The sequence below is a fragment of the Stegostoma tigrinum genome, chromosome 17, assembly GCF_030684315.1.
Source record: "Stegostoma tigrinum isolate sSteTig4 chromosome 17, sSteTig4.hap1, whole genome shotgun sequence".
Classification (NCBI taxonomy): Eukaryota; Metazoa; Chordata; class Chondrichthyes; order Orectolobiformes; family Stegostomatidae; genus Stegostoma; species Stegostoma tigrinum.
In genome coordinates this window covers 27,150,860-27,178,710 of record NC_081370.1, presented here as the reverse complement: position 1 = coordinate 27,178,710, position 27,851 = coordinate 27,150,860, and the positions used below count along the sequence as shown (strand labels likewise).

The window sequence follows — 27,851 nt, the reverse complement described above, 5'->3', positions numbered from 1 at the left end:
ATAAAGTTGCACAATATTACGAGTAATGTATTGGCATGGATAGAGGATTGCTTGACTAGTAGAAAACAAAGAGTAGGGGTAAATGGGTGTTTTTCTGATTGGTGGTCAGTGGCTAGTGGTGTGACTCAGGGATTGGTGGTCAGTGGCTAGTGGTGTGACTCAGGGATCAGTGTTGGGACCGATTTGGAGTTGGGGACTAAGTGTGGCGTGTCAAAATTTGCAGATGACACTAAGATGAGTGGTAGAGCAAAGTGTGCAGAAGACACTGAAAGTCTAAGTGAGTGGGCAAAGGTCTGGCAGATGGAGTACAATGTTGATAAGTGTGAGATCATCCATTTAGGTAGGAATAACAGCAAAATGGACTATGTTTTAAATGGTTAAAAAAATGCAGCATGTTGCTGTGCAGAGGGACTTGGGTGTCCTCGTGCATGAATCGCCAGAAATAGGATTGAGGTGCAGCAGTTATTTAAAAAGGCAAATGGAATTTTGTCTGCCAATGCTAGAGGGATGGACTTTAAAAACAGGGAAGCTATGCTGCAGCTGTATAAGGTCCTGGTGAGGCCATTCCTGGAGTACTGTGTGCAGTTTTGGTCTCCTTCCTTGAGAAGGGATATACTAGCACTTGGAGAGGTTGCAGAGGAGATTCACTCGGTTGATTCCAGAGTTGAGAGGGTTGGATTATGAGGAGAGATTGTGTAGGCTGGGATTATACTCATTGGAATTCAGAAGAATGAGGGGAGATCTTATAGAAACATATAAAATTATGAAGGGAATAGACAATGTGGAGACAGGGTGGTGGTTTCCGTGAGCAGGTGGAACTAGGACTAGAAGGCATTGCTCAAAATAAAGGGAAGCAGGTGTAGGACTGTGGTTAGGAGGAATTTCTTCACCCAAAAGTTTGTGAATCTGTGGAATTTCCTGCCCAGTGAGCGGTTGAAGCTACCTTGCTGATTGTTTTTAAGGCAAGGCTAGATAAATTTTTGAACAGTAAAGGAATTAAGGATTATGGTGAGTGGGAGGTACGTGGAGCTGAGTCTCAAAAAGATCGGCCATGATCTTATTGAATGGCAGGGCAGACTCAAGGGGCCTGATGTCCTGCTCCTGCTCCTAGTTCTTATGTTCTAAACATTTGAACAGAATTGAAGAGGTTCACTGCTGTTGTGGCTGTGTGCAAGCATTTCAGCCTCAGAAATAGAGATTGTGACTTCAAACCAAACTCTATTGATTTTGGCTTGTAATCTACTTTGCTACAATGCTGTATCTTCGCAAAGGCTTTTCTGAAGTCAATACATACTTATTTATTGCATTTCCACCATTTGCTGGAGACTTTTGTGATGCTTGTCAAGCACCATCATTCATTTTGAAATTTAGTGCTGGTGATTTATAATAGTGAAGGCTGGGTTTGCACTGATCCCACTTTTGAATTGCTGTTTAAATGCATCAAAACAAAGTTCATTATGACAGTATGAGTGAAAAAACAAGTTTAGACAAGACATTTGAAGAATGCATTTCAGTAGCTATTACAAATACAGTAAAGTCCCATTACTATATGTTCATCTTTTGCAAATTCTCTTCTCTGCTCTTTATACTATATGTGTCAATACTCAGCTGTCTGCAGCATGGGAGGCAAAATATGATGATAAAATATCAACAAAACTAAAATAAAAATTTAGAAAGATCTTGCTCATAGAAATATTGAAGATGGTACTGTAATCCTAGATCTTCAGTGTTCTGTGTTTATGTGTTGACTCCTGACTTGGGTATGGGCCCACAACATTGTGTAGACCAGTAATTTGTGAGTCACCAATGTCAAATAAGGATCAGTGTCTTGTGTCGCAGGTCTTCTGCTTTTCTCAGTGTTCTTGCATTGTTTCTCTACAATTTTCAATGAATTTTAGTTTGTTTTTTGTGTTGTAGATATCCAAATGTTGATTGGCTGCACCTTGTCCTGTTGACTCCTGTTATAAATCATGTCCACAGTTTGTGATTTAAGCAGCTAACTAAATGTACACAATATTTCGAGAGTACAAGCTTCAAACTAATATGTAGTCCGCCATTTTATAAATAATACCATTGTAACTTTTGTAATTGTCTTCAGAATGTATTGCTGATATTGCAGAAGTCTCCTAAGAAATGCATAAATAATGTTTCTAAATTTTCCTGATCAATGACACAAGGGATTACAATCTAGTTGTAAAGTTTTGTAATGTTTGCTGTGAATACAACATTTTAAACTCTGCTTTTCTGTAACTTGTAATAGTCTCAATAGATCTAGTTTTGTAATGTTTGTCCTCAAAGATATGTTCATGAACTCAATCACCTGGTCTGCCTGTTAAACATTGACTGCTTTATGGAGACTGTTGATGACTAAGTGAACTTAAATTATTAAGGAGCTTTTTTTAACTGATAAAAAAGAGAACATGGTTTTCATTTGCTTTAGTTCCATTTTGTTCAGGGAACACTATATTCATTTATACATTTGATTGTACTCAATGTTTGTTTTTTTCTAAATAAATAATTAAATGCTGCGGTTAACGTATTTTTACGAAACAATTTACAAGTGGGCGTGGGTTGAATTCTCTGAAATATATGTTAAAGTCAAAGGTAGTGGAATTCCCTTATTGGGAGGGAAATTAAACTACATAAATTATTTATTGTTTATCCCTTTCACAGGCAAGGGAAAAAAAAGAGGTTTTCTGAAAGGGTTCCTTCCTAACAGGATGTGTGTTTATTAGTACTACTATTGGCCCATTCTAGCCTGTGGTAATGTGCTGTGTTGAGCTTCCTGTTTAATAGAGATCCCATTCTGACATGAAACACTGTGTTCCTCCTGCTTATTAATGGCTTTTCAGGAGAATCTTGCTTCTGCTTAAGCTGTGGTGCTGAAATGCACGTAAGTACTTAAAATTATGGCTGATGAACCCTTAAGACCCTTTTTTATTTGCAAATTTTGATGCGCAGGATTAGCAAGCCTTACTGGCAGCTTCTCCATAGCAACCAACCAGTGACCTCACTGATATTCTGTCATGCTGGTGATGAGAAAATGCTTAAAGGTGACCTGGTGAGACATCACTAATGCCTCAGTGGCTCCTTTTTCATAATTTAAACACTGCAGTCGAAACTCGAATGTCATATGTAAATTGTAGTAGGACTTAGCCTTCAAATAAGTTAATGAGCACTCCTCTGACTTCTGGGAATTTTGCAAAAGTTACTAATGCAGGACTCGCTATGTATCGAGCATCGTTCTACTTTTCTGTTGCTAGCGGAAATTAGGATTTTATAGTAGAGCATTATTAAGAAAATCTCTAGTTCTGTATTGTTCACGTCATGCACCAGTTACACTTTCCAATAGACAATGATTTACACAGTAGTCAACTGACCCTCACTCACTTGTGAAGTTGAACCCAAACAACAGAAATGAGGACCACAACCTCTGGTCCCGGTTAGAGTGTTGATAACATTTAATAACCATCAGAATCAAATGTCTTTGTACTGTACAGACAAGGCCAGAGACAAAACTCTTTCAGACATTGACTGTACATAAATTTCACTTTATGGGTACTCATTTCCCCTTGTCTCCTTACCTTCAGTATCTATTCTTTCTTCCTAAACCACCACCTTATGCGCTACCACCTCATTCTTCATTTCCTTGTCTCTCTTCTAATCCTATCCACATACCTTTGGTCAGATATATGTCCACACTCCAACAGCATTAGACCTGAAATTGGTCATAGTCTTGACTTCATTGTGTTATATAAATAGAACCAGTTATTCCATTTATGTATGCTGTTTTAATATTAAACTGTCATTTGCTTTGTATTAGTTGTTATGCCAACAAAGCGTTCCTCTTCTCATTGCTCAGATTGAATATTTCCTGCGGAAACTAACTGAAGCAATGGGAGTTAATTGGCAGCAGGAACAGTTTGAAGACTACAGAGCTCATCTTGGTGCCAAGCGGTGTGGCCTTTCTGCTTGGGAGTTCATTGAACTGATTGGCTCTGGCCTGTTCTCTAAGGGCATGAACAGACAAACATTGTCCATGGCAATCAATGAAGTTTACTGTGAGCTCATTCTGGATGTGCTGAAACAGGTAAGAGTAGTTTTCTCAACTCTCAGGCTTATTCCCTTCTGTTTTCCCCAAACCTCTCTTACTTGGATAATGCTGTTTTTCCTGAGTGGAATGTAATAAGTGGTGACAGAAAGATGTGACAATAAATGTTTTTATTTAAAGAAAAACTTAATTGTTACACTCAAAGGCTCATAAGTTCCAGCAAAAAAAAGCAATGTATTTCCTCAAAAGGTTTTAGTCGTCATGCTTTGTACAGCACTAGTTGAGATTCAGTTTCACAACTTATTGTGTGTTTCTCATCTCCCTGGTTGTTCATGGTGATGTTAAATGGACATTTTCAAGAGGATAAGTATCTATTGAGTTACACTTGATAGCTTGAAACAGCATTGAGTGGCATTGGCAGAGATGTCTGATCAAGCTGCTCATAGCATCATTTTGATACTGGAGGACTGTACCCAGATGGGGAAATTCACGAGGGTAAAACTGAGTTAAGATGGCTATCACCCAAAAGCAAGCCGCATAAATGAAAAAAATAATGTTCCTGCTGTAATGATATTTCATGACACAGGTTGAAAAGTTATAAGATTTTATTTATGCATGTTCCGTAAAAAGAAAAAAATTAGCGCAAGTTAGATTGGCCTGTACCTGTAATCGTAGTTTCTTTATTTAATGTTCACTCCACCAATTTTTGCTGAAATACCCAGTGTTAAGTCTGGTATATTTTAAAACCAAAGTGAATAGTTGAAAATTAAAACATTAAGATCCTCTTAAAATATTTTATTGCCAAATTTTTTTGCTTTTATGTTTTTTTAGCCTCAGTAATTGAGACAAATCGGGGAAGTATTAGGTACAAGCTACAAATAAAACAAAAATAGGTAAATTTGGAGAAAATCAAAAACAATTATTTTGAATCTCACTAAGCCTTTAGAAAACAAGCAAAAAGTGAACAAGATACACAGTTAAGTAGAATTGCACAGTTTATAAACTGTAAATTTATGGCCATGTTGGCAAAGTAATGAGGCAAGTTTGTTCCTGGGAGAGCAAAATATTGTCAAGAAATTGAACAAAAAATATGCTTAGAGTATTTGAGTTTGAACTGACTGCAGTAGCACTTTGACTGCAAAAGATGAAGTTTAAAGTACTGTAAAAGTTAACTTTTTACATGTCTAAAGAAATTTCATGGTGTTATGTTACAATTATTCTGTTTTGGAATCCTTTTTACAATTTATATTTATACTGTCATTATTGAGTCGCTCTGAGTGTGTCCTGAGAGCACAAACGCTTGTTTTTCATCTCTTGATAGCAATGGAATGGAAATTGAAGTTGTTGAGCAGAGAAAGCACTTAATCTGTCCCTGAAATCCCAGTGTCTGTTTGGATCTGTGCCTTCAACTCCCTTTCATTTGCTGTTTCAATTTGCATCTCCAACCACTCACCAATTCCACACTTTACTCCAGGGGAACTAACTGAAAGCTTGAACAACACTTCTTATTCTAACAGGCACTTCAAAGGCTCTTGTCTAAATACTGACTTTAGGCCATAAATATAGTTCTGAATTTCTCTCATAGTTGATGTTGGCAATGTAGTATAGGTGTGTAGAAATGCCTAGTCACTGCTGTCATGTTGGGAAACACACAACAAAGGGAATCATTGTCCTTAAGAATCAGGCAACCAGACTAATTGTATGAGTGTCTACCACCACCAAAACAGAGCAGATAATTGATCGAAGTTTATAACAAGCTGTCTTGTCAGAATACGAGAGATGACTTAAATGGCTAACTTCTGTTTTTATTGAATTGAACAACAATTGAGATATTAAAGCAGATCCCAATTAAAAGTTAATATCTTATATACCCTATCTTTCAGGCGTTGACTCATTTTCTCTAACTTTTGTCTTTGAACTTCTGGTTTTCTTTCAATCTTATGAGTCACAAAGAAATATGGGTAGTCACCATTTGGATCTTAATGGTAGCTGCTGTTTTCCTGCAGTTTCTGGAGTGTAACTTAAGTGTAACTCGGCAGTAATTCTTGCCATTCTTCTCAACCTAACTCCCACCCAGTATTCAACAAAATGCAATGAAGGAGAAAGGAGGGAAACACTGTCATTAGTAGAGCAAAAGGCTATTATGGGCCATATCTCAAGATATATTGTTGGAATTTACATGACTAACAGCTATGTGTTTATGTAATTCAAATCAAAAACCTCTTGATTAACCTAGCATAATGGCTGGTTATATCTATTTTCAAAGTATTTTCCTAAAGCCATTTCTGTTGTGATGACTGGGCATGTAACACCTCCAGAATCGACCACTGCTTAATATGTTCCCGAGAAATACACAAACATTTTCACAAGAGTAGTGCAGTTGCTCAGTGGTTAGCATTGCTGCCTCACAGCACCAGGGACACTGGTTTGATTCCTGTCTCGGATGACTCTCCCTGTGGAGTTTGCACGTTCTCCCTGTGTCTGCATGGGTTTTCTCTGGGTGCTTTGGTTTCCTCCCACAGTCCAAAGATGTGTAGGTTAGGTGGATGGGCCATGTTAATTGCCCATAGTGTCCAGGGATGTGCAGACTAGGTGGATTAGCAATGAGAAACACAGGGTTACAGTGATAAGATCTGGGTGGGCTGCTCTTCAGAGGGTCAGTGTGGACTTGATGGACTGCTTCCACACTGTAAGGATTCTATGATTTTCTTTCAAATCTTATGATTCAATAGAAAAGTATGGTTTTTATACATTTGTTCTAATTATCTGAACTCAAGAGGGTACAGAAAGTGTTATCCAACATGTGTTGGTCACTTGTTCTGTTCCTGCAGTTGTCTCAGGAAATGAGATTGACTGTTTGAAAGAGTTTTTATGCCCTGGAATGTTTTATCATTAGAGCCAGTAAACCATGATAAGCTGAGGGTACAATTTGTGATTCATTATTGAATTGGAGAGATTTGAGTTTTGTTTGAAACTATGATTGAATTCCAGTAGTGATGACTTGTATTTAAATTTTAGACACGAAGATATTATTGAATGAAATTTTTGAGTGGTTTGATGTGAAAGTGGGAATAATATATGGGAGGTTTAGAAGGTTAGGTGATGGATATCAGCATTTTAGCTAATACTGCTAAGTAAGGGAATGACTTTACTGTGATGTATTTTAATATAAATCATTTGGACAGTAGAGATTAAAATACAAACTTCAAAATACAAATTTTTGCATGTTTTATGAGGTGGAAGTTCTTTCCATTTACTAAACAAATGTTTAAGATATGGGCCACTCTTAATAAAGTAACTAGTAAAAATATATTCAAATAAACAAAATTAACGTAACTTGCGTCTTTTTATCTTTGCTAACATTCCCTACTATTGTAAATTGGTGCTACTGCAGCGTATTTACAATGTCTTGACATGTTTTAGTGTGTAAAAGTGCTATATAAATGTAGGTTGATGTTAATAAATAATCAGTTTTAAACATGTTTGTTAAAAGGTTAAAACAAAACAACTGCAAATGCTGTCGATCTAAAAGAAAAATAGAAATTGCTGATGAAACTCAGTAGGTCTGGCAGCATCAGTGGAGAGAAAACAGAGTTAATGTGTTGAGTCCAGTGATTCTTCTGATGTTCTGACAAAGAGTCATCAGATTTGAAATGTTGATTCTGCTGTCTCTCAGAAACGCTGCCAAACCTGCTTAGTTTCGCCAACAATTTCTGTTTCTGTTAAAAGGTTATAGTCTAACAGGTTTATTTGAAAGCACACAAGCTTTCGGAGTGCACCCATCACAGCTGCAGTAAGAAAGGAGAGCACACAGACACAGAGTTTATAGGCAGGGAGATCAAGGGCAGAGAGATCAAAAGATCATACAACTGGTGCAAGTGGAGTCAGATGCTAAGTCTGTGCAGGTGACCAAGAGTGTTCAACAGTGAGTCAAGCGTCAACCAGTGAAGGGATGACCTGTAATCTGATTCAGTGAGGCAGAGAGATAATTATAAACAATTAAAAAAGGTGGTGCTAGAGCCAAACTAAATGACAGGAATTGCATGCAGAATTCAAAGCTGTACAAACTAATTAAGGTAGAGAAATCATAACAATTTATCAGAGATAGTAGGAACTGCAAATGCTGGAGAATCTGAGATAACAAGGTGTACAGCTGGATGAACACAGCAGGCCAAGCAGCATCAGAGGAGCAGGAAGGTTGATGTTTCGGGCCTAGACCCTTCTTCAGAAAAGAATTTGCAATTTATTCTTCTGAAGAAGGGTCTTGGCCCGAAATGTCAGCCTTCCTGCTCCTCTGATGCTGCTTGGCCTGCTGTGTTCATCCAGCTCTCCACCTTCTTATAACAATGTATCATTTAGTTTGTCTCCAGCACCACCTTATTTTAAAATTTTTGCAATTATCTCTCTTTCAAGAAGCTAGTGGTGAGCTGTCTTCATCAAAAGCTGCAGTCCTGGGGTTGTCGGGACACCCACTTCCTCTTAGAAAGGGAGTTCTGGGATTTTGACTCCGCAGCAGTGATGGAATGGCCTGTACTCATTGGTGTTTAGAAGAATGAGACGAGACCTTATCAAATGTATTGATTATTTAGGAGGCTTGACAAGGTGGGCACAGAGAGGTTATTTGCCCTTGTGGGAGAATCCAGGGTCAGAGGGCATAATCTCAGAGTAAAGGTTATTCCATTCAGGACAGATGAGGAGGAATTTCCTCTAAGAGTAGTGAATCTATGAAATTCTTTATTGCAGAGGGCTGTTGAGGCTTGGTCATTAAGTATATTCAAGGCTGATGTTGACAGATTTTTAATCAGTGAGGGAATCCAAGTTTGTTGCAAAGAGACAGGAAAGTGGTGTTGAGGATCATAGATCAGCTATGATTGAATTGAATTGTGGATAAGCCTGAGTGGGCTGAATGGCCCACTTCTGCTCCTACACCTTATGATCTGCTACATTATAAGGATTGCAGCTTGCCTGAATGTCTTTCAATCATTAGCACCATCGCTACCTCTGACTTCAAGGTGGAGGATGAAGCAGCTGAAGATATTTGACTTAAGACACTAACCTGAGGAATGTTTGACATGATGTCACATGGTTGAGATGACTAACCTCCAACTACCAGGGTATCTTCCCTTACATTAGGTATGCTTCCAACCAGCGAAGAGTTTTCCCTCTGATTTCCATTGATTTCAGTTTAGCTCAGACTCCTTGATGCCATAATCGTGGACGATAAGGTCCTCCACATACAGTATAATCTTTACCATCCCCGCTGTCTTCTCCAGTTGTTGTTCAACATGGAGTAGTGATTCATTAGTTGAAGTGGGTAGCAGGTAATAATAAGCAAGCAGTTTCCTGGCCCATGTTTCGCCGGATACCATTGTTCTGAAGTGACTACCAGGGCATTTTCCCTCCTGACTGTACAGCACTGTGCCATCACCTCTAATGAACCTGTTCTTTTGGTGGTGAGAATATAAACACGGATGATGAATCTGGTATCTGGTATGTTGTCTGTAAGGTGTCATTGTATGAAAATGACAAGATAAGGCTGTTGCTCGATAGTCTCTGAGTCAACTCTCCAAGTCTTGGCACAACCCCCCAGAGATTAGAAATGAGGACTTTGTATGGTCAATGGGGCTGTTTGTATCATATGTTTCCAGTCACTCAGTTGACGCCAAGTGACACCTGGTCTCATTTCTTCTGAGTAGTTTGTTGGGCCATTTAAAAGTCACCTACATTGCTGTGGATCTGAAGTCGCATGTAGGCCAGACCAGTTCAGGATAACACATTTTGTCTCCTGAAAGGGTGTCAGTGAACCAGATAGGTCTTTAAGGACAATTGGCAATGGTTTTGTGGTCACCATTTTAATTCCACAGTTATTAATTGTTTGCAGGAGGTCAAATTCACCTCAAAGACATGTTTATTACATTATAGAGTGATATTTGAATAATTGTTGCTGCTCTATTAAGGGCTTTCCTGGAAGGCTTTGACTGTAGATTTCTTATTGCAGTTTGCTACTGGAGAGGGTGTTGCCATTTATCATAAAAATACATGAATTGTTTGCATAATTGTGTGTTGGTGATTGTAGTCTTAGATGAAAGGCATGTACTGCATTGAGTACTGTCTGGAACTCTACGCTATCATGTGGCCTCTCGCTACCAGACGAGAGGTGTTACAACAGGTAAGAAAAGCGAGTGAAGGGTAGTGTGGTGATTTAGTGAGTAGTTGAGGGAGGTAGAGAGCATTGATTATTTAAGCTTTCACTGGGATTAAAACAATGTCTGTTAAGTGAGTATTTGAACAGGAGACCGATGTGTTGAATGAATAGCATGGAGGTTAGGTAGTGGGACAGTGGGGAGGTTACAACATTTTAGGAATTTGAATGGCTGGGAATTTCCAAAATTTTATTTTGGAGTGATGGAGCATGAGAGGGTTGGGCTGTGCATATAAATGCTAGTTATCTGAACTAAAGACAGACTGAATATTGGGAGGAACACTACCACGAAAACAAAATAGAAGTATGTGTGCCTTTTAATGTTAGAAGTGGCAATTACTTTGTATTGTTGAAGTTAATGTTGAGTTTACTTAATATGCTTGGCAGGCTAATTATTAAATTAGGCAAGGAGTCATTGTGAAACAAGCAGCTCTGGGGGAGAGTAGAGCTGGACCACACAGCATTTGAAGAGTTATAAAGTCATTGAGCCATACAACACAGCAGTAGACCTTTCTGCAAAATTCTGGAAGTAAAATTGTTTGTTATACATAGAACACAGGACAGTACAACACAGGAATAGGCCTTTTGGTCCATATCTCTCTCTTCCCTGCCTGTTCATGTGTCTGTCTAAATGCCTTTGAAACGTTGCTATGGTTTGTGGGATGCCAGGGTTCAAAACCTGATTCAGGGCCTGGCAGTGGACATGGCTGGTGTTGGTGCTGCATGCAACATCAGATTTTAAAATTTTAATTGAGGGTGATTCTTGCATTTGCCAAGAAGTCTGCCAAAGTTTTGTTTTTCTTCTTTTAACTTTAACTTTATTTTCTGTGCTCAGCAGCAGCTGTTAAAGTGGAAGTTAGAGTTGAAACTCAGTCATGGGGAAGAAATGATCCAATCAGGTGCAAAGGGATAAATGTGTCTGTAATTGGGCGTGAGCAAGACCTGTTTGAGATATGGTGTGTGCATATATGATTTTTTTTATTATGCAGTTCTCCATGTTAATTGCTATATTGCAGTTTTGATTGTGTGAATATGTATATTGGAGGAAGATTTAACTGATGGTATTACATTTTGTGGGGCTGATAGTTTGTTTCTCCCCTTTGCTCAGTTGAATCCCTCCTTTTTTTATTAAAAAGCAAGGAACTTGGCAATGTTTTATTGATAGTAGAAGTTATGTAGCCATTTGATAAATGAGATTACTAATATCTTTGCAGTTCTGGGGGATGGTAATGTTCCTTGAATTAGAAAGCATCGGAATAATATTGGACCTGAAACTTTAACTCTGTCTCTTTACAGATGCTGCCAGACCTGCTGAGTTTCTCCAGCAGTTTCTGATTTTGTATTAATGTCTGTTATGATCCCATCTTATGGTATTTGGGCAATTCTTACCCCAGATCTGATTTGTTAATTTTTGGTTTAACGAGATAGTGTTTGTGTTTCATTGAAAGACATAATGCTGCACATTCAGATTTATCAATAAAACAGAACTTTACTACACAAAATTTTAAGGTGAGAGGGGAAAGATTTAAAAGGGACCTGAGGAACAACTTTTTCACAGGGGGTGGTTGTACATGAAGTGTGCAGTCAGAAGAAATGGTAGATGCAGCTACAATGACAACATTCAAAAGACATTTGGACAGATTCGTGAATAGGAAAGATTTAGAGGGATATTGGCCAAACGCAGGCAATGGGATTAATTTTATTCATGGAAACCTGGTCGGCATGGCTGAGTGGGACCAAAGGGATTGTTCCTGTGCTGTATGACTCTATAAAAGAAATGTAAGTCAAAATAGAATAAACAAATTATTTACATGTATACATGTTTAAACTTTTCGAAACAGGGTGAAAATACAACCTCATTCATCCTAAAACCACTCCTTTTAACAATACACACACCAGAGAGAATTCCCTTATCTTTCATATCTATAAGGCTTAAATTAACCTTGGCTTTGATACCCTGTCTTGAGAATCTGATGGCCTCTTCCTGGAGGTGTCACACAAGTGAGATTTTTTTCAGCTTTGTGTAATTACTTAAGGGTTATAATCTAATACTTGTGGTCTGGAACTTTTAAAATAAACACTTAATAAGGAGGTAACTTTTTTTTAATGATTCAGAACTGCCTCCCTTCTCATGAGCAATTATTTTACACATTCAACTAAGACCAATGCAGGCTGCCTGAACTGCAACTGGAAAGTTTTGTTTTCCAATTTCCACTTGTGTTTCATTGATCAATGTATTAGAAATAGGTGGGCAGATCACATTCTGAGCAGGAGTGGAGCACAAAATGGTTCACACAGCCCACGAAACTACAGTCACAGCTTTGACCAGCTTAGGTTAGCACAGGTCTATCTTCTTTGAAAGAAGTGAATGGAGTCAAGAGGTTGTTTAATAAAGCCAAGAAAGAATAAAGTCAACCAAACAGAAGAAGAATAGTGGTGAATGGGACAGCTAAGGTCTATGCCTAAGGAAAAATCAATGAGCGCTCAAATTGCCCATGGGAGGAGGAGGTCTGTGGTGAAAAGGAGAAGGACGTGGACAAAAAAATTGGAGGCTGTGCTTCCAGTATATCTTCCGTTTTCCTCACCTGAGGATTCTTCTTCACAATGGTTGTTCCATTTTCCCTGCTTTGTTTAAACACTTCCATTCTATCTCAAACCTGTGTTAGGATTTCCCTTGTCTTTGCCTTCCATCTACCAGCTTCCTTGTTTAACAGATCATCCTGTGCTATTTCTGCTAGCTCCAGTGTGATTCCACCAACAAATGCACCTTTCCACAACCCTCTTAACATTTTGAAGGTACATTTCCCTTCATCATATTCTGATCTAGTCTTCAGTCACCTCCAACATCGCCTGCCTTTCTCACAAACACAGGAAAGACAGTCATCTGCCTTTGTACATATTTTCCTCCCACTGTTCAGAGCCCCAAACAGGGACTTCCAGATGTAATGGTGCTTTGCTCAAACTTTGCAAAGTAAATTGAATTCTTTGTTCCCAATGAGGTCTCATCCGCTTGGGAGACCAAACACACATTGTTTCTGTTTTGTGGAACACTTCTGCCCAGTCCACAAACGTGACTCTGAGCTCTCTCGCTTCTTAATTGTCTGCTGCACTATTCAAGGAACAGCATCTGAACTTATGCTTGAGTACATCTGGATTCAACATTGAACAATCACAATGTTCATTTATATAGCATTCTGTAATGTAATTAAGTGTCCCAAGGGGCCTCACTATAGAGGCACTGTAACAGCAGACTATGGCACTGAGCAACATGAGGAGATATTCGGAAAATAAGCAGTGATTTTGTCAAAGTTGTAATATATAAGGAATGTTTTAAAGAAGGAAGATGAAGCATATATTTGGAGAGAGAGTTTGAGAGGGAATTCCAAAATTTAGCCACTTGAAGACATGGCCACCAAAAATGGAGCGAATAAAATTGGGGATGCTGAAGAGGCCAGAATGAATGAAAGCATGGATATATCAGAGTGGTGGAGGATTTGACATGAATAGGTATGAACTTGGGCATGGAGGAATTCGAAAACAAGGGCAGGAATTTTAAAATTGAAGTGTTGCTTTGCCAGGAGCATATGGGCAATTTGTGAATGAAATTTGATGCCAATTAGGACATAGGCCATAGAGCTTTGGATGAACTCAAGTTTATGGAAGATACCTTGAGGGAGATTGACCAGTTATATGTTAGAAAATCAATTCCAGAGGTGACAAAGGTATTGGTGAGGGAAACAGCAACAGCTGAATTGAGGCAGGGGCCAGAATTGGAAGTTGTTATGGAAGTGAGAATACACATTCTTTGTAATGGTTGGAAATGATAGCTTATCTTTGGCCAGATCTGACATCAAGGTTGTGATCATGGAGATTGATGAAGTCAGATGCTAGGGACTGTTATTAAAAGAATGATATTTGATATGGTCACTTCTTCCCAGCTGAGCTATTAATATGAGATTACACATTAACTCTGTTTAATTGCACAGTGCTAGATCTAAGGTACCTTAATCTCTGGTTCCAAAGCTTATTGTTCCAAGAAGCTTTCACAAAAACAGAGTGCAAACCTATTTTCCAGATCTCAGTTCTCAACTTGATTGGTCCAGTGTATATGAAAATTAAAGTTCCCCACAGTTATTTGCTTTTGTCACAAGTTCAAATAATTTGACACTTAATACTCTGCCTAACAGTAAATTTGTTGGGAGTCTATAAACTAACGCCACCACTAGTGCCTTGCCCTTTGTATTCCTAATATCCATCCATACAGATTCTACTTCTGGGTCTTCTGAGCCATGATCTGTGCCTTTCGTTATGTCACTGTTCTATTATCAAGGTGACTCCACATTCACTTCAGATTACCTGTTTGAAATATTGTGTACTCTTGGATAATTATTTGTCAATGCTGTAACCATGTTTTTAATGACAATCAGATCTAAACTCTTCACCTCTGTCTATTCACAAGCTCATTATATCTTATTGTGAATGATTCGTGCATTAAGAAAGAGCTTTCATGACTGTTGCACTATAAGTTTGTGCTGCCTGACAAATAAAACAGCTTGTTTCATTCTTATCTTAGAGAATGGTTTTCCTTCAAAAAGACTGGAGAAGTGCACTTGAGATATGTGCAAATGACACAATATCCAATTCGCATTGATGGAGATACCAATTGTTACATCCCTGAACTGGTAGTGGATATTTGGCAGTGTGAATCAAGTTTGGAATATGTGAAGCAAGTGACCTGTAAGGGGTAACTGATGTCACTGAACCTGAGAAAGTATCTGCAGCTGACCCTGAGTTTGTAACAATATTTTTGGAGTAACTTTGCCTCATCCAAAATAAAAAATCAATCCAGATTACAATTTCTTGCATTATATAGCAATTTTGAGCTATTTATCATAGAATTTTCGAATCCTTACAGTGTGAAAGCAGGTCACTCAGCCATTGAATCCATACTGACTGTCTGAAGAGCATCCCACCTAGACCCAACCCCCTATCCTATCCCTTTAGCCCTGCATTTCCCATGTATAATCCACCTCGACTGCACAGCCCTGGATACTATGGGTAATTTAGCATGGCAAATCCACCTAACCTGCACATGCTTGGACTGTGGGAAGAAACCAGATGAAGAAACCTGGATGGAACCTACACAGACACGGGAAGCATGTACAAACTCCACATACAGTCGCTTGATCGAACCCGGGTCCCTGGCACTGTGAGGCAGCAGTGCTAACCACTAAGTCAAGGTACTGCCCTCCGTTCAGTACTGGTCTTTGAACTTGACAGTGATGCTATGACCAATTTACCATTGCAAAATGTTGGTGTAAACCAATTTTCAACCCTGATCAGACATTGCGTGTAAACTGCTTTCGAATTTATCATTGAAATAATTGAGCACCAGGTTAAATTCTGAGGGATACTTAGAGTTTATTTATTGTCATGTCTTCTAAAAATGACAGCTAAGTGCTGTGGTCTAGTTTTCAAACATACAAATTAGGAGCAGGAGTGGGACATCTGACCCTTCAAGGCTGTCTATGTTCTGCTAGAAGCAGTTCTCTATTCGTCCTCTTTGCTCGCATGATTCAACAGTCAGTATTGGAAGACGGTTGTTCTTGCCTTCTTTGTGTGACCTGTTTTATCTAAGGTTTTATGATAACACCAATGTCTTGCATTTATATGGTCATGTTCTTGGAGAAAATGGCTCTAGATACTTCACATGAGTGTAAACAGACACAAATGAGTAATGGACTAAAGGCTTGGCCGACAAAATGGGCTTAAAGAAGAAAGTGAGGAGAGAAATCATAAGAGTCAATTCCATGACAGAAGTCTGACAGCTAAAGGGTAGTCAGTAACCATGGATGACTTGAGTCTAGATTTGGGAATTTGCAAAAAAAATAATAACTTCAGACATGCTAATGGTTGACTGCAGAAAAATGCGGCTCAAGCTGGCTGATGGCTAAGCACTTTTCTCAGTGGAGAGTCAGTGAAAGGATTGAGAGAAGTGGATGAAAGGCCAAACTGGGCATCATCAGCAAATATGTGGAAATTAACTTCATATCTTCCTTCTGTATTCTCATAGCAGAGTTACTGGCTGCATCATTGGACAACTAGTGATAGAATTTTTTTCAAAGGAGAATTACAGTGGTCTCTGAAGGGTGGGGCATGTGACCTTAGCTATGGTAACCATACAAAATATCACTTGGCATGAAGCCAGGAAGGGAGCCCAGGTTGGGTGACCAGCCATTAAATTGGTTTGAGTGAGCAGAAGGTCATAAAGAACTTAGAGCAAGCCAGGAAATAGTAAAGGTTAACATTCAGAGGGAAGTTTGTTTTAGATTGGTGAGAAGGGAAACAGGAGTGACAGCTAAATGCATGGCCTCTGCTTTAGACACAATCTTGGTGTGGAATTATGAAATCACAGACTCCCAACAGTGTGGAAGGAGTCCATTCAGCCTGTCAAATTCACAATGACCCTCTGAAGAGCATACCCCCACCCCACCTCACCACCACCACCACTCTGCATTTCCCATGGTTAATCCACATAGTCTGCATATCTCTGTGTACTGTAGGCAATTTAGCATGGCCAATGTGCCTAACCTGCACATCTTGGACTGAGGGAGGAAATGAGCATCTGATGGAAACCCACACAGACACAGGGAGAATGTGCTGACTCCACACAGACAGTCAACAGAGGCTGGAACTGAGCCCAGGTCCTTGGCGCTGAGAGGCTGCAGTGCTAACCACTGAACCACTCTGCCAGCCCAAATTTACTCTTAATACATTTTGTTTGCTAATTGTTGAAATACCTCCATGGCTAGTTGGAGATGAATTAGGTGACCTTTACAACATTTGGGGTTACAGTTGTTGAGACACATTGCATATTATGATTTTACCCACATGAGGAATTCTGCCAGATTAAAGGCAGACATTGTTTCCTGTTGACTAGAGGGTATACTTGTGCAACCTGACCTCTTTCTGCATGTCAGCAGTGCATCAATGTTAGTGAAACCATTATGTATCCAGTCATCAGTTTGCCTTACAATGAAAATCAGGCAGTTGCAGGAACTTAATTCTTGGGGTAAAAGCTTCATTAATGTGTCGCCTAAAAATGTGTGAATGAGTTCAGTACTGGCAGCAGCATTAACTCCAGAATTAGCCTAATATTAACATGATTAGTTAACATTTGTCAGAATTGTTCACAATATGATCAGTTTCAACACTGGTTTGTTAAGCAGCCATTAGCTGTTACTATCCACAAATCTGGCCACATCCTCAGTGTCCTCAAATGGGCTTGTTTCCCACACCCAGTCATTACTCACACATTTTAGGAAGGTTTACGCTACTTAAAATACTTAATTTGCTAACAAACTGAAGACGGTTTACTATGAAATTTGTATGTTTACCATTTTCAGTAAGTTAAAGTCAGGCTACTTAATCTTAGAAGACTGGACATTACTGAAGATGCTTTTCTTGTGATAATAAAATTGCACCTGCTTACCTTTTTATCATTGTTACATCAATGAATAATTTTAATGCAAGAAAGGACAGGACTGACAACTGAATGTTCTGGGCGTTAGATGCTACAGGAAGAATAGAAAGGGAGGCAAGACAGGAGGGGTAGTGGCGTTTTTGATTAAGGATAACATCATTACAGTAATAGAGAGGATATTTCTGAGAAATCATCCAGTGAAAATATAAGGATTGAAATTAAAAGTAAAAAAGGGATGATCATCTTGATGGGATTATACCGTTGGCCCCCCCAATAGTCAGAGGGATATTGAGGAGCACATACGTAAAGAGATTTCAGATATATATAAGAATAATAGGGCTGTTATAGCAGGGGATTTCAACTTCCCTGACGTAGAGTGGGACAGCCATTGTGTTAAAAGCTTGGATGATGAGGAATTTGTCAAAAAGTGTCCAAGAAAATTTTCTTTAACAATATGTAAATATTCCCACTAGAGAAAGAGCAAAACCTGACCTCTTGGGGCGGAAAAAGGCAGGGCAAGTGACTGAAGCGTTAATAGGGGAATACTCTGGGACTAGTGGTCCTAATTCTACTAGTTTAAAAATAGTTATGGAAATGGATAAGTCTTCTGTAAACGTTACAGTTTTTTTTATTAGAGTAAGGCAAATTTTAATAGTATGAGACAAGAATTTTCAAAAGTTGAATAGAGTATACCGTTCACAGGTAAAGGGATGACTGACAAGTGGGAGGCTTTCACAAGTGTGATACTGAGAGCTCAAAGGCATTATGTTCCTATTAGAATGAAAAGTAAGGCTGTTAAGACGTGGGAACAATAGATGAATAAAGATATTGAGGTTCTAGTCAAGAATTGAAAATAATCATAGAGAGACAGCTGGGTTCAAATGAGTCCCTTGAAGAGTATAAAGAGTGTAGGGGCATTCTTAAGAGGGAAATCAAGAAGCCAAAGAGGAGATATGAAACAGTATTGGCAGATATGGTTCAGAATAATCAGAGATTCTACAAGTACATTAAGAGCAAAACAGGAACTAGAGAGAGACTAGGACCCCTTAAAGATTAACAAGGTCACCTTTGTGTTGAGAGATAGTAAATAAATACTTCACATCAGTTTTTATGGTAGAGAAAGAAATGGAGGCTAAACAGCTTGGAAAATAAATATACTTGTTTTGAAAGCAGTTCACATTACAGAAGAGGTGTTGTGTTCTACAGATGGTGGTCTAAGAAAACAAAAATGTGGCTAAATCTCTTGGACATGATCAAGTACATGTGGAAGTTAGGGAGGAAATTGCAGGGAGCCTTGCAGAAATATTTGTATCATCTATAACTACGGGTGAGGTGCTGGAGAACTGGGAGTGGCTAATAATGTGCCTTTATTTAAGAAAAGCTATGAGGAGAAGCCTGGGAACTATAGATCTGTGAGTTTGACATCAGTGGTAGGTAAGTTGTTGGAGGTGGTTCCAAGAGGCATGGAATGATTATGGATTGTCAGCGTGGTTTTGTGTGAGGGTGATCATGTCTCACAAACTTCAATGAGTTTTTTGAGGAAGTAACCAGAAAAATTGATGAGGGCATCTGGTAGATGTGTTTACCTGGACTTGACAAAGCCCTTGATAAGATTATGCATGATAGACTAATTAGTAAAGTTAGATCACATGGGATTTGGGTAAGGTTGCCAATTGGATACAAAATTGGCTTTACAGTAGGAGACGGAGACTGTTGGTGGAGTGTTGTTTCTCGGACTGGAGGCCTGTGACCAACGGTGTTCTACAGGGATTGGTATTGGGACCACTTTTGTTATTAATGTAAATGATTTGGATGAAAATATAGGAGGCAGTGGTTAGTATGTTTGTGGATGGCACTAAAGGTTTTAGCACAGATTTGTAGCTTGGGTTGTGGGTGAGATTGTTAACTTGCTCACCGAGCTGGCATGTTTTCGTTCAGATGTTTCATCACAATGCTAGGTAACATCAGTGAGGCTCCGATGAAGTGATGTTGTTCTAGTCCGCTTGGAATTTATACTGTTCAGTCCATTGTGGTGAGTAGTGTCATTTCTGGTTCTGTTCTGTATGGGTTTATATATGGGTCCAATTATATATGTTTGTTGATTGCATTATTGGTTGAGAACCAGGCCTATAAGAATTCCTGTCTTGTTTGGCTTGAGCTACTATAGTCGTGTTGTCCCAGTTAAACTGATGGTCTTCATTGCCTGAGTGTACTTATATTAAGAAAAGTTTGTCATGTCATTTCACTTCATTGCTGACATTCGTGTATACTGATAGCTAGTTTCATTCCTGTCTGTCTGATGTAATGCTTGTGGCAGTCGTTGCATGCTATTTTGTAAACTACATTGGTTCTGCATGTTGTGGGAATTGGGTGTTTAATCCTTGGGTGTTTGTCATAGAGTGACTGTGGGCTTATGTCCTATCCTGATTCCTCGTGGTCATAGGAGTCTCAATGTCAGTTCTGATATGTTCTTGATGTAGGGCAGTGTGGCCGGTGTGTTAAGGCGTACCGAGTCCTCTTGTTGTTTATTTAGTAGGCACCTGTGGATGAAGTTGCAAGGATATCCATTCATAGCAAAGATTTTGTATGGGTGCTCTTCCTCTTTCCTGTGTAGTTCTGGCATGTTGCAGTGAGTGGTGGCCTGTTTAAATACTGTCCTAACATAGCTTTGTGAACACTGGGGTGGTTGCTGTAGAAGTTGAGGATTTGGTCAGTGTGGGTCACTTTCCTGTATACCAAGGTTTGGAACTCCTGTTGGTAATACTTTGAACTCTGACATCCAGAATCGGAAGCTGATTGTTTTCTTTTTCTGTTGTGAATTTAAACCCAGCAAATATGTTGTTGATGAGGTGCTGAGTCTCTTCTAGTTTGACACATTTAATAATGACAAATGTGTCATTCATGTACCGGAACCGCAGTTTAGGTTGGATGTGGGGAGTGGGGGGGGGGGGGTGGGTAGTGTGTTCCAGTCTTTGCATGGCTGCCTCTGCGATGAGTTCTGAGATGTGTGACTCCATGGGTGTGCCATTGATCTGTTTGTATACTTGACCATTAAAGACGAAGTGTGTGGTGAAGCACAAGTCTAGTAGTTTGAGTATGTTACCATTGATGGAGCTGCTGGTTTGCATTGTTGTTTCCTCGAGTAATGTGGTCACAGTTTCCTTGGCTAGTGGGATGTCAGTTGACATGAATAATGCTGTGATGTCAAAGCATGCCATAATCTCCTTGTCACTGATTTTTATGTTCTTGAGGGTGTCAAGGAGTTCTTGAGTTGAGTGGATGGAATGGGATGATCCGTCAACTAAGTGTTTTAGTCTCTGTTGTAGGTCATTGGCCAGTTTGTGCGAAAGTGTGCCCAGTAGGGAGACAATGGTTCTGAGGGGAATGTCTGGTCTGTGTACTTTAGGAAGTCTGTAAAAGCATGGTGGGGGATTGTTTGTACCTTCTGGTTTCATTCTCATGTAGTCTGTCTTGGTTATTTGTCCTGCATCCTTTAGTCTCTTCAGTGCCTATTATCTAGCTGTGATATTGGATCTATTACCACCTGTTGGTAAGTGGTTGTATCTGTGAGCAGGGCCTGTGTTTTCTCAGCATAGTCCAGTTTGTTCATAACGACAGTCATGCGCCCTTTGTCCACTGGTAGAACTAAAATGTTCATGTCTTTCTTGAGTTTAACTAGTGCTTTTCGTGGGCAGCGCTCAGTCAGATGATACCAAAATTAACAGTATTGCGGGCAGTGAAGAAGGTTATCTCAGATTACAAAGAGATCTTGATCAATTAGGTCAATAGGCTGAGGAGTGGCAGATGGAGTTTAATTTGGATATATGCAACATATTGCATCTTGGTAAAAGAAACAAAGGCAGGACTTATACAATGAATGGCTGGGCCTTAGAACAATTAAGCCTAGGAGTTCTTTGAAATTTGCATCACAGGTAAACAGGGCAGTTGAGAAGGTATTTAGCATGCTTGCTTTCATTGCTCAGACCTTTGAGTGTAAGAGTTGTGATGTCATGTTGAGGTTATACAGGACATTGGTGAGGCCTGCTGTGGAGTACTGTGTACAGTTCTGGTCATCCCATTGCAGGAAGGATAGTATTGAATTGGAAAGGATTCCGAAAAGATATACCATGATGTTGCCAGGAATGGAGTGTTTGAGTTATGGAGAGAGCCTGGATAAGCTGGGAATTTGTCCACTGGAGTGTAGGGGGTTGAGGTGGTCATATAGAGATTTATAAAACCATGATGGTTATAGATAAGGTGAACAGCAAAGGTCTTTTCTGTAGAGTGGGGGAGTTCAAAACTAAGGGACATTTTTTAAAGTGAGAGGAGAATGATCTTAGAAAGGACATGAGGGGCAGCTTTTTTTACACAGAATGGTTTGTGTGTGTAATGATCTGCCAGAGGAAGTGGTGGATGCAGTTTCAACATTTAAAAGACATTTAGTCAGGTACGTGACCACCAAAGGTTTGTTTGGATATGGGCTAATTGCAGGCAGGTGGGACCAGTTTAGTTTGGGAACATGGTTTAATGTGGATTAGTTGGACTGAAGGGTCTGATTCCATGCTGCATGACTATATGACTCCACAAGAAACAATTGACAACACTAGGAAATCCTGAGTATACTAAGAATTGCACTGACAACCAATTTATAAGCATCATTCAGGCTCACAATGTGACACCTTTTTACATTGACAATCTTTTGGCTAATCAGAGTGCACTTGTCATCCAATCTGTATTCTTTTCTCATGCTTTATTGCTGTTCCCTTTAAAATTTGGTATTCTTGCATCCATTCTGATTGGGGTAAGGTAAACAGTTTTGAAGTTTGTTTTTTAGCAGTGCTCAGAGCTTATTGTATTGTTCTCCCTATTTGCAATTGTTAATGGGAAAAGTTTTACTTTTTTGATTATTCAAATATACTACAATAGCAACTGATTTGTCATCTAATCAGCACAAATTGTACCCGATTTTTCCAGTTGTGCCCAATGTGGAAATGTAATGCATGGGTGCATGTCAGTTGCCTGATACTTTAATGCACAGAACCAGCAGGATTATTGTGTGTTTTTTTTTTGCCCTGTTAACTGTGACCTTCTGAAAATGTTTACTAAGTATTACCATGGATACAAATTGCATGATCAATTTTTTTTTAGAAGTTAGTTGAATTCCTTTGGCTGTAAGTAGCATTTCATTTTGCCACATACTAGTTCTTAGTTGTGAATTAATTTATGAAATGTACACTTCAGTTGCATGCATGGAATTCCAATTAGCCATTTTATAGAACTGTCTCATTGTGGCTGTAGTTTGTTCAGGTCAGTTGGCTGTTAATCAAGTTTAAACAGGGAATAAGTGTTAATGGTCATTTTTGGATTCTGAATTCAGGTTCATCTTCAGACCATCTCAAAAGTACATTTCCTTTCAGAATACTGTTAGTATTGGTGAAATAACGAATGGAGCACAAGAAGTTGAGTATCCAGTTAGCAAGAGAAACCTGCTGCAGCCTTATTGGCAGCAGAATAAGGAATTGAGGGAAGTATCTAAAAATCCAAAATGTTTTGCATGTGCACTGTTCCTAGCTTTTAAGCATTCAAGAAATGTTTTTGGATTTATCCATTGTTTGTCTAGCATGACCTATGTATCTTTTAAATTTACTCCATCTACTGCAGTTTTGAACACTTAACTAATCTATCGATACTTCTTAATTTTTTAAAAATAGTCAACTTACACACCAATCCTTCAAGTCTTTGGCACACCTGAATATATAACACATTAATGTGTTATCCAAGTCATTTATAAACTTAATGAGTTGTTGTGGCCACACGATAGATCCTTTGTGAGATTAGTCACTTCCTTCCAATATTCTGTCTTTCACTGGAATACCAGCTCAGTGATTTGCCTTCAATTCCATTTGTTAATTGCAGCTAACAATCTCATTTGTGCAAATTAATAGTGAATTGTCATTTTTCAATTAGGGTTATCTATGGAAAAAAGGACACAAAAGGAAGAACTGGAATGAGCGTTGGTTTTTACTGAAGCCTGATATAATTTCATATTATGTTGGTGAAGATCTGAAAGAGAAGAAAGGAGATATTTTATTGAGCTCCAGATGCTATGTGGAGGTAAATATGTGGACCTAAATATCTCAAACTGCTTAAGTGACTAAAAGAAACCTATAAACAGATAGAGTTAAATTTGCATTTTGTTTGAAAGTGCTCGCACTGTAAAACCCCAAAGTGGTTAGTTAACTGTAAGTTAGCTATTCTGTTGCCAGTACTTTTAATGTTTGCTATATTTATCACTCAGTAACACACAACAACAAATGCAGCCAATTGAATGTTTAAGACATGAAACATCCTAGCTATCACAAGGTATCAAATGAGATATTAAATGACCTTATTAGTTGATAAGGTTAGAAAATAGGAAATCAAGTACAATAACATATGCACACAATGCTTCAAACCTCCAGGATTGCTTCCAACCAGAAGTTGCAACACTAGCCTGAGATCACATGGGCCAGACAGGGTAAAGTCAGCAGATTTCAGTCACATTAGTGAAGTTGCTAGATTTTTACAACAGTCAAACAATTCTTGTATTAATTTAATTTGTTAATTTCCTGAATTTTCTTTTTCATTTTGAACTGAGTCTGAATTCATGAGCAGGCAAGTTGGAATTTGAACTCTTAATCATCCCTAAAGAATCAGTCTAGATCTCTGAATTAGTAGCCCAGAAACATAAACATAAAGCTACCATAGTTCTACCGTGCCAAAAGGCAGCTCTCTCCGGCAAGGGGAGAGGTTGACAAGCAGAGTCTTTCATGGTAACCTCAGCTCCCAAGTGGGAACAGTTGGCAGCACACTTCATTACAAGCACACCATCTAACCAACGGAACTAACTAACTCTCAGTACTCTGCACAAGTATGGAAATAGGTATGATTCTAGATAAGCTAGAATAATGGTCCTCAAGTTGAGATTCACTGATCCCCGAGTGTCCATACTACCAGATGACCTATGACACTGGGCTGGTCTTTTAGATGGGAGATGTGGGCAACTGTTCAGGCTGTATGAACCAAGAGTAAGCACATGAGTATGAGCCAGAGGCATTCTGTCGTCTTGTTTTTTTTCATGCTGTATCTGCGCCTCTGTTTGGTCTCTACTGTGCTCCTTGAGCTCCTATTGGGAGTAGACTGTTTCTCATTCTAGAAGCAAAGATGAGGCATAACCATCTCCCTGATACCTGGATATGAATACCTATTTCTTAAAACATTTTACGAGTTGAACTTTCATATTGAGATATATTATAACATTGTAATTTAAATGGGGGTTCAGGATTAAAATGCATTTGAAAACCAACTTTTCAACCACAGATGTTTGAGGCACACTGTGGGAGAAGATTCTTTCTCAGCCTTGCCCAGGCTGCGTTCAAATTCCTTTTGCTTGTCGTTAGCTTTGCAGCAGCAAGTAAACATGCTGAAAGGATCTAGTTCTGTTCACCATTTGCTCCGTATCATTCAGAATTCTTTCTCGCAAACCATGTGTATTAACTGGTGATGGCTGCCCAGCTGTAAAGCTTTATATTGGCTCTAAATGCTGTTAACATTTTGTAAACAAGTGAAGGAGCAATGATTCTGATCTTTTCTTCACTGCTAAAAACAGTAGGTGCATAGTGTCAATGATCCTTCAATTGAAAAGTTTCAGTGCGATCACAATCCACTTTTGTGTTGGTTCATTCTTCAGCAAAAGGAGTATAGAATTAAGGAAATCGTCCAGAGAAGGTTCACCTGCCTGATTGGGTTGAAGGGGTTGTTGTGTGATGAGCAGGTTTGTACTGATATTCATTTGGAGTTTAAAAGCATGGAAGATGATCTCATTGAAACATACATGATCTCCTGGGATCTTGATGAGTTGATGCTGGGAGGATGTTTCCCCTCATAGTGGAATCTCGAACTAGGCAGCACCGTTTAAAGACAAGTGTCTCTAAATTAAGAATGATGAGGAAGAATTGCTAATCAGAGGAATTTCCTTCCACTGTGAAAAATGGATGCTGGGCAGTTGTGTATCTATATTCGAGGTTGAATTAGACAGATTTTTGATTGACCAGGGAGTTGAGGATTATGGGACAGACCAAAATATAGCATTAAGGTTGCAATCAAATCAGCCATGATTTTATTGAATGGTGGAACTGGAAAGATGGGCTAATCCTCCTATTTGTGATTTTTAGTCAAATCAAGAAATATTTGAAGAATTTTTCCTATGAAGTTCATAATGAGTTAAGAGCTAAATCCTAGGATCTATTTGAAATCATTCTCGAAGTTAAATTGCTGTTTTCTCCCCTTGCTTTTTCTCTTGTTCTGGATTAATTAACCTTGCACTTAGATTATCTCTCAGCACTGCAATATGATTACTTCAACAGCTTTCGGTTCTCAGTCATGAATTATTACACAATGCGGAAAACAAAAACTTCCACATCTTTAGTGCTTATGACAACCTCAGGACTTTGCAAGGCACTTCCTGCCCAGCAACCAACTCTTGAAGTGGAGTCACTGTTGTAACATTGGGAAATGCAGCAGCCAATTTAACACAAGGTTACACAAGCAGCAATGAGATGAATAACCAGCTAATTGAGGGATATTAATTTAAGGGATAAGTACGGACTGGATTTTGAGGGCACACCGCGTTGCATTGAATATTGACATCAAAATCTTTGTCTACCTGAGAGACTAGCAGGACCTCATTTTAAAATCTCATCATCAAGACAGTCTCCTCAATAGTACATACCTTTCTCAGTTATGTACTGAAATGCCATAGAATACCTACACTGCAGACAGAGGCTGTTTGGCCCACTGAATTTGCACCAACTGTCCGAAGGGCATCCCACCCCATTCCTGTAACCCCATATTAGTCATGGCTAATTCACTTAGCTTGGACACCACGGGGTCATTTAGCAATCCACCTAACCTGCACATCTTTGGAATGTGGGATGACACCAGAGCATCCAGCAGAAACCCACACAGGCACAGGGAGACCGTGCCATCTCCACACACAGTCGTCTGAGGATGGACTCAAACTCGGGTCCCTGGCGCTGTGAGGCAACAATGCTAAGCATTGAGCTACCAAGCCACCATGTCACAGAATTGTTACAGTGCAAAGGAAGGCCATTGGGTCTCTAACCTCATCTAATGTCTCCCATAATCTCCTCCCCATAACCTTATGCATTCTTCCTGTGCATATACCAAGCAATATTCCCCTTTCAATGCTTCAGGTACACCAGTTTTCACCCGAGGTAGTGCCTTCCAGATTTCATCCACCATCTGTGGGAAAAGTGTTGAGTTAATCTGGATTATGTGTTTAAATCTTTAGGGTGAAACCTGAGCTGACTGGAGGTGATGGTGAGGCCATTGGGACATGTCATCCAGACCCTCAGGCTAGGGGCATAGTTTGTATCCCACCATGGCAGATAATGAAGTTTGAATTGAATAAAATATGCAATTAAAAGATACCCTAATGGTAACCATGTAACCACTGTCAATGGTCATGAAAAGCCAGGGGTTCACTAATTTTAAATTTGACTCCACAGCAATGTGGATGACTCTTAACTGCCCTCTGAAATTGTCTAGCAAGCCATGTAGTTGTATCAAAGTTCTTTAGAGACGAAAAAGAATAAAACTGGATAGAACACCAAGTGCTATACCCAAAGGACTGTGGCAGTTGACGAATGCCACTTATTTCCCTTCATGTGGTGATTAGTGATGGGTAATAAATGGTGGTCCAGCTAGCGATGAATATAAAAGAACATTGATTTGATTTAAGATAACAAAGTGTGGAGCTGGATGAACACAGCAGGCCAAGCAGCATCTCAGGAGCACAAAAGCTGATGTTTTGGGCCTAGACCTTTCATCAGAGAGGGGGATGGGGAGAGGGAACTGGAATAAATAGGGAGAGAGGGGGAGGTGGACCGAAGATGGAGAGAAAAGAAGATAGGTAGAGAGGAGAGTATAGGTGGGGAGGTAGGGAGGGGATAGGTCAGTCCAGGGAAGACAGACAGGTCAAAGAGGCAGGACGAGGTGGTAGCTAGGAAATGGAGGTGCGGCTTGAGGTGGGAGGAAGGGATGAGTGAGAGGAA

The 27,851-nt window shown here is 39.3% G+C and overlaps 1 protein-coding gene across 1 annotated transcript in view; it reads left to right on the top strand.

Moving 5' to 3' along the window:
* LOC125459255 (switch-associated protein 70-like) overlaps positions 1-27,851 on the top strand; it is a 100,358-nt gene that overhangs the window by 26,448 nt on the left and 46,059 nt on the right. The window contains exons 4-5 of the mRNA XM_048545466.2: positions 3,863-4,090; positions 23,704-23,850. Of these exons, the coding sequence (XP_048401423.1) occupies positions 3,863-4,090; positions 23,704-23,850 (375 nt within the window). The remainder of the gene's footprint in view (positions 1-3,862; positions 4,091-23,703; positions 23,851-27,851) is intronic.